Here is a 6,747-nt window from a genome sequence, read left to right on the forward strand (position 1 = left end):
GTGTGTGTGTGTGTATTTAAGGTCAGCTTTGAGTTACGTATTGGACTATTTGAGGCTTTGTGATGCATTTAATCAAGCAAACTGATCGAGGGACACGGCGAGCTATTACGCAACCCGGTGCAACATAATTGCAACACAGGCTTGGCCTCGTGGGGGATTTGAATGTCACCTGTGTGTTTGGCCTCATGTACTCCATTAGAGGGAATATATGCATTAGTGAACTTGCTAATGAATAAGGACTGAGGTCTGTGTTGCTGATTTCAAAATAAGCACCTAAGAATCTACTTTATAGGGTGCACATCCCTGTTTAACAATCAGCTTGCTCCAGAAAAAAACCTTTCCAAACGTTCAGTGGTGTGTGTGTGTGTTTATGGGGTAGAACACCCAACGGGAGATTTGCCTTTGTTTTGACAGGATTATTATTCCAGGTCAGCGAAGGTAACATACAACATCGCACGTCAGTGATCTCAGCGATAATCCGCATTGGATTTGTTGAAATATTTTTCCTTTTTAAAAGTGACTGAGACGGCTTCTATTTTCAGAAAAGCACTGTGCTTCTCACCACAGCTCACACCGAGGTCGCTTTGTTGGCGAGCGCTCGCGGTGAGAAATGGGGGGGAAAACAAGTTGCATCTCACTTCACTGAATTAAATATTTGCATCAAACAGACGCAATCTGGACGGCTCCAGATTTGAACAAAAGACGTGGGTGTTTGCTGAACACCAAGAACAGTTGGCTGTTTTTCCCCATCTATGCTACTCCCACAGGGACACATGGCCTGCAATAAATCACTGAATTATTGCAGAGAAAATTGCTGTGTATTCCCTGATCCCACCCAGTTAAACAACTGCTGAATGTGAAGCCTCCAGAACAGCTTTGATGCTCCTTGACATAGATTCTTCAAGTCTCTGGAACTCTACTGGAGGGAAGATATTCCTCTTAGTTGCTGTTTCCATGATGGAGAGAGAGAGAGAGAGAGAGAGTGCTGTTTTAAAATGTTGCTGCACAATCTCCCGTAGTCGTTTTTATTCATTATTTTCCTTTATTATTATCATTGTTCTGTAAGTCATGATTTTGCAAGTATGTGCAACGCAACTCAATCACATGATTACAATGTGATTACACTTAAAGTCAATGCTGAATCATCTCCTAGCTCTATTTTGTGAGTCACACTGCTTCCATATACAGACTTGAGCTTAGAATGGTGCTCTCAGATACATATAGCGTATACATAGCCCACTACAAAATAAGAGTGGGATTAGGCTTGTATAAAAGAAAGTCACTACACATGAGCAGCAAATAATGCATTTTAATTGGTACTGGATACAGCAGTGGAGGCACTCGAGCAGTGGTTGTTCAGCTCCTGAGGCTTCTTTGCCATTTATTTCACTCAACTAGATGGTGCACTGCGACCTCTAAATAGAGCTAGAGCGATAAATCAGCTGCACCCATATATCAGCCCATATTAGCTTATTACAGATATATCGCTTTCGATGTACATGCCAGCCTTAAAGTAATGTACATATAACATAGAGCTTAGTTTGCTCCGAGTGTGTCCTCTACTGTCATATCCATTACATGGAGGTCACACCAGCACACACTCGAATAAGTGTGTGAGGAAAATGTTTAAAAATGTAGTACCACGATTTGTAACAATATAACAGAATCAGTCACTGTGTAAAATGAGTGTAGGGCTGGGTATTGGGTATTATTGTATCACCATACAGGGATTATGGTTAAATATTAGGGCTGTAAGAAAGTATTGAAAATATCTTATTTTGTGATGTTGTATTGATTCTCAAAAACACTGTCGCTTTTTGTATTCAGACCCCCAACCGCTAGACATCAGTGTTGTAAACGTAAACTGACTATGATGTTCTGTGATCATACGAATGCAGATCCCACTGTTCCGGTTGCATTAAAAAAAAGCTACTCAGCTTTTATGCGTATGTTGGTGTGCAGTTCCTACTCTGACAGTTTTCCTAAAAATGATACATAATCGCAATATATTGAATTTGGCAGTTTACTGCCAAGAATCTGCTGATACGATACGTACCACGATACATGGGTTACGATTCAAAATACTGTGATATATGGAGATTTTAATAAACCAAATTTTAGGTCATAGTATAAAAACACACCACCTTATGCATAAAATATTGGGATCCGATATGTTTCAGTACTTTCTTACAGCCCTAATATTTAACGCTGCGATAAAGCAACATGCCGAGACGTTTAGAGCGGGGCACCTTTGGAACAGGGGCATTGTTTTTGAGGGTGAAGCTGCATAGAGCTGTAGTGTACCAACACGTACGCAGACATTTCTACAACCTTTTATTGTTTAACAACAAAACAATAAACAATAAAAAAAGACTTAAGAGGCAAGGTTGAAAAGATACTGCAAACAGCATATTATATTCAACACAAGCCATCATCCTGTTAGACTAAATGCTGCGATACCAGCTTTATACCCGGTAGCTTTTCTTCTTTTATTCCCCACATAATAGAATTTGGGCTGTTGGGGCTGCAAGTGAAGCCCGTTCCACTGCGGTGTGTTCGGAGCAGAGCGGTGCCGCAGCAGAGATACTCGGGGTGTCCGTGACAAAAGGCTGGGTTTGGCAGATGTTGACAATCTGCCAGTTTGTTGTTCTGAAGACTCCTTTGCTCGGCGTTATCGCTGAGCTCAGGAAGACCCCCCTCCGGTGTCTGTGTGTGCGTGTGTGTTTCCCACTGAGTGTGATTGTGAGTTTAATTAGGTTAGCTCCTGAATCGAATGCTGCAAAAAATAGAGCGAGAAGCGGCGTAACACGGGGAGAGAGAAAAGATTCTTTTTAAAAAAAGGGACAGATCTCAGCAGACTGGTGAGGAGGTAATTAAGTCGTCTTTAACAAACCCTGTGGAATTAGCCTCCATTAAACCCGCGGCCCCTCCTCCTTCCTGCTTCTCCTCCTCCTTTCTTTCTTGCCGGGCCATCTCTTTCATCCAACAACAAGTGCTGTTTGCAGCCTCGCATCGGGCTCACCTCTGTCTCTATCCTCGTCTCTTTTGCCATCCTCTTGTTCCCATGGTTACCTGATGACCCATTCGATATTCAGAATTGTAAAAGGCATTTCATCTAATTGCACTTGTGCCATCAGCCTCGACTTTCTCGCTGTCTTTTCTTTCTTTTCTCTCTCTCTCTCTCTGTCATCAGTCCAGCGAAGTTCTGTACTTCAGTGTACTTCCTTCCCCTCCCTACCTCCATCCTGTCCTGCTGCTTTCTTTCTTTTCCCTTTTCATACCTGCAGAGGATGACAGCGCGGGAGTAACCGGCAGGCAGGTTGTCATGGCAACAGCAAACAGGTAGCTGCAGGGTACAGAGCAGGTGAGGAGAGAGGGAGTGGAAGGACGCTTTTGAACATTTAAGTGAGCATGTGACGGTGAAAGATTGCACAGTGAGGCAGGCGCCTCCCTCCCTCCCTCTCTCTCTCCCTCTCTCCCTCTCTCCCTCCCTCCCTCCCTCCCTCCTCACCTTTTGACTTCTCATTGCTCTCTCCGGCTCACGAGGTGTCTCTCCGTTGTTCCTGGATGGTGTTAACAGATAGCTGATATGTCAGCAGATAAGCCCGGCTACCTGGCATCACAGCTCCATGGCAACGTGGCCTGAATAGAAAAAGACTGCGAGATGAAGCAGTTAGCAGTTCACACAGCTCGCAGCGACGCGCTGAGCTTTTTCACCCTCTGACTAACAGATAAAGTGAATGTCCCTGCATTTGAATAAAACCGCTTTCTCATGCGTTGTGGATTTATTTTTTTGTTTCTTTCCAGCTATTGACCTGCTGTACGGAGGAATTTACTGTTTTATGTGCCAAGACTACATTTATGACAAAGACATGGAACAGATTGCCAAAGAGGAACAGAGGAAGGCCTGGAAAATACAAGGTAAGACGGCGTTAAACACACACAGCCTAACAACACACAGTGGCATACACAACACGCTAAAGTTGTATGACGTCTCTCGTGTTACAGCTTTTTAAACTTTAACAAATTGTGAAACTGCACTCAAAACATGGAACTGAAATGTTTTATCACAGTCATTTTAGACCTTATTATCTACATCTTGGCAATGTCTTTCCTAAAACTAGAAAGGGAAGAAGAGGGAAGCGTGCGATCATTTGAATGTGCGTTGTGTGTTTCAGGCATAGGGGAGAAATACTCAACGTGGGAGCCCACCAAGAGGGAGCTGGAGCTGCTCCGCCACAACCCCAAGAGGAGGAGAATCACCTCCAACTGTACTATTGGTTAGTATATCTTTTGGTCTCTCATGCAGACACACACAAAGAGCTGGGAGTCGATCTGGGCCGATCGCTCAGTTTGAGAGACAGAGAGAGAGAGAGACTGGAGTCCTCAGAGGGAATAATGATGTTAGCTGCTGCAGTGATCTATTAAAGCTGCAATATTGTTGGAACATTGTGTTTCAGCTCTGCTTTTCTAATAATAGTCACTATTTGATTGTCATTTAACAGTACTTGCAATATTATACTGTATGTGTGGGTGGGAGGTGTCGTGGTGAAGTAGTGTCTCCAATCATGTAAATGAAACATATTCACATACAAAGTAAATATAAGTGATAAGCTCTGAATTTGAATAACGTAAACATTAACATTGAAATATGTAGTAAAATGAATTACAAAGAAAAGCTAAATATACCTCGACGTACCAGACGTTTACCATTAAAGAGTCAAATAGCCTCGGGAAATGCACATATGATTTCAAATAACGTTGCATTTGCTTCAAGCTTCCAAAATAATCTATCATCTCTGATCAGCCAGCTAAGGTTTAGTAAATGTTGTTTTCCCAATGAATGCTGGGTGACTATGGTCCCATACAAGCACTGAGCATGTGCACAGTGATTGGATGTGCCAGATTATTCATTTAAAAGCTGAAATCACTGTTTTAGGAGCCAAAGATTAAAAGTCAGTGCTCAGCTTCAGTTGCTAGTGTTAAAGACCACAAACCAGACCAGAGATCTTTAGTGTAGTCATGGACTCAGACCTACATTTTATAGATGGATGGATGGATAGATGGATACTGTATTGATCCCCGGGGGAAAATGAAGGATTACAGGTCTCTCTAGAAAGTGGATCAGAGTACAGCAGCAGCTGAACAGTGCTGCTAGTCTTCACTAAAACCAGGAGAGTGGATCACATCAGTCCAGTTCTCAGATATTTACACTGACTTCCTGTTAAAAATTGACTTTTAAATCCTACTATGGTTTATAAAGCATTTCATTTCTGATCTGCTGCTCCATTATGAAGCATCCAGACCTCTCAGATGGTCTGGGATCAGGTCTTGTTTTGCTTTCAGCTTATTTTTATCTTCTATTTGATTTTACTCTTAAATCCTATTTGAATGTCTTTTTATGTTGTTTTTATATTGCCTTGTCTTTTCGTAATGCCTTTTCTGTCTTATGTAATGCACTTTGAATTGCCTTGCTGTATACAAATAAACAGGCCTCGCTTTGCGTATTATAGGCTTAGTGGAAAACCATCTGAACTTCACCGTAGAGGGAGAAATTGCATTTTGTCAAGCAAAATTGGGCATATTTGGAAAAATTGACATTTTCAGACTAGAGTGGGAGCAATTCATCTTGACAAAACTTTAGCTGACAGCAGTTTTAATAAGTAGAAAATAACATGTTATTCATTTATTAAGCTTCAAAAATGGAGGATATGCTGGTCCTCTCTGTTTTCTATTATTGTACACTGAAGATCGTAAGGTTTCTGACTCTTGGTCCTGTTGGGCTCTAAGAACTTTTCTTATTTTCTGACAAAGATACAACTTTATAAAGGATTGATGGGTATGATAACAGGCATTAGATGCAGCCCTACTTCAACCTGAGGTGCCACATTTCTATCCAAAATAACCAGAAGTGTTAGTGTTGAAAAGGTTCCTACAGCCTGTTGTTCTCTGCGTTTCCCCCCACAGTCTATGCCTGGACATTGTCATAGTCTATCTGTTGTATTCTTTCTTCTTTAACTCCATGACGATGTGTTGAAGCACAATGAACAAAAAACTAACTGGCAAGCCCTACCCCCAAAGTTCCTTTCATTTTTTTTAAGTACCACCCCCAAGCAGGGACTTTCTGGTGGGTGAAATGTCCCTGGATCTTAATTTAGACCCCGGTCCCTGCAGTGGAAACCAAACTACCAAACTAGTTCCTAGTCCCTAGTGGAAATGAAGCTATTGACAACCTGTATGATGACACGATCACACACTAAACATATATCGTCTGTGATCGCTGGTCCGTCGGGAAGATGTAAGCGGGCAGGCTTATTGTCTTCAGGGAGGAGCAGCAGAATGTATTTGAAGCAACAGGGAACATCAGACTGAGGCAGTGTTGGGGTTTGGCAGTGTGTGGGACTGAGGAGAGCTGGCATACGTTTAACACCTTGTAGCAGCCTGCAGGAATCTGCTCTAGCATCATTAACATCCCTGGCGCTGTCTTAGGTGAGGGAAATTACAGGCCTGGCTGCTCATCTGTGAGAACACTACCTCCATCCTGCCTTCCTCCTCCTCCTCCTCCTCGGTCCTCTTTTCTGTTCCTACTGTCCTTCCCCCTTCATCCTGCTTTTCTTCTCCTCCCTCTCCCCGCTGTGTGTGGTTTGCTCTGCTGTAATCCAACAAGGGTTTCCCTGCGTGCAGTCCAACGTTGCCTCAGGGGCATCACAGTATTACTGTGTGGGGTGTCTGTGTGTGTCTGTGTGT

The 6,747-nt window shown here is 42.7% G+C and overlaps 1 protein-coding gene across 1 annotated transcript in view; it reads left to right on the forward strand.

Moving 5' to 3' along the window:
• Nucleotides 1–6,747, forward strand: part of usp22 (ubiquitin specific peptidase 22) — a 20,699-nt gene that overhangs the window by 5,927 nt on the left and 8,025 nt on the right. Inside the window, exons 3-4 of the mRNA XM_035670052.1 lie at nt 3,808–3,921; nt 4,179–4,280. Coding sequence (XP_035525945.1) covers nt 3,808–3,921; nt 4,179–4,280 — 216 coding nt within the window. The remainder of the gene's footprint in view (nt 1–3,807; nt 3,922–4,178; nt 4,281–6,747) is intronic.

This window comes from Morone saxatilis, unplaced genomic scaffold, assembly GCF_004916995.1.
Source record: "Morone saxatilis isolate NCDOM2014 unplaced genomic scaffold, NCSU_SB_2.0 Contig1, whole genome shotgun sequence".
NCBI lineage: Eukaryota > Metazoa > Chordata > Actinopteri > Moronidae > Morone > Morone saxatilis.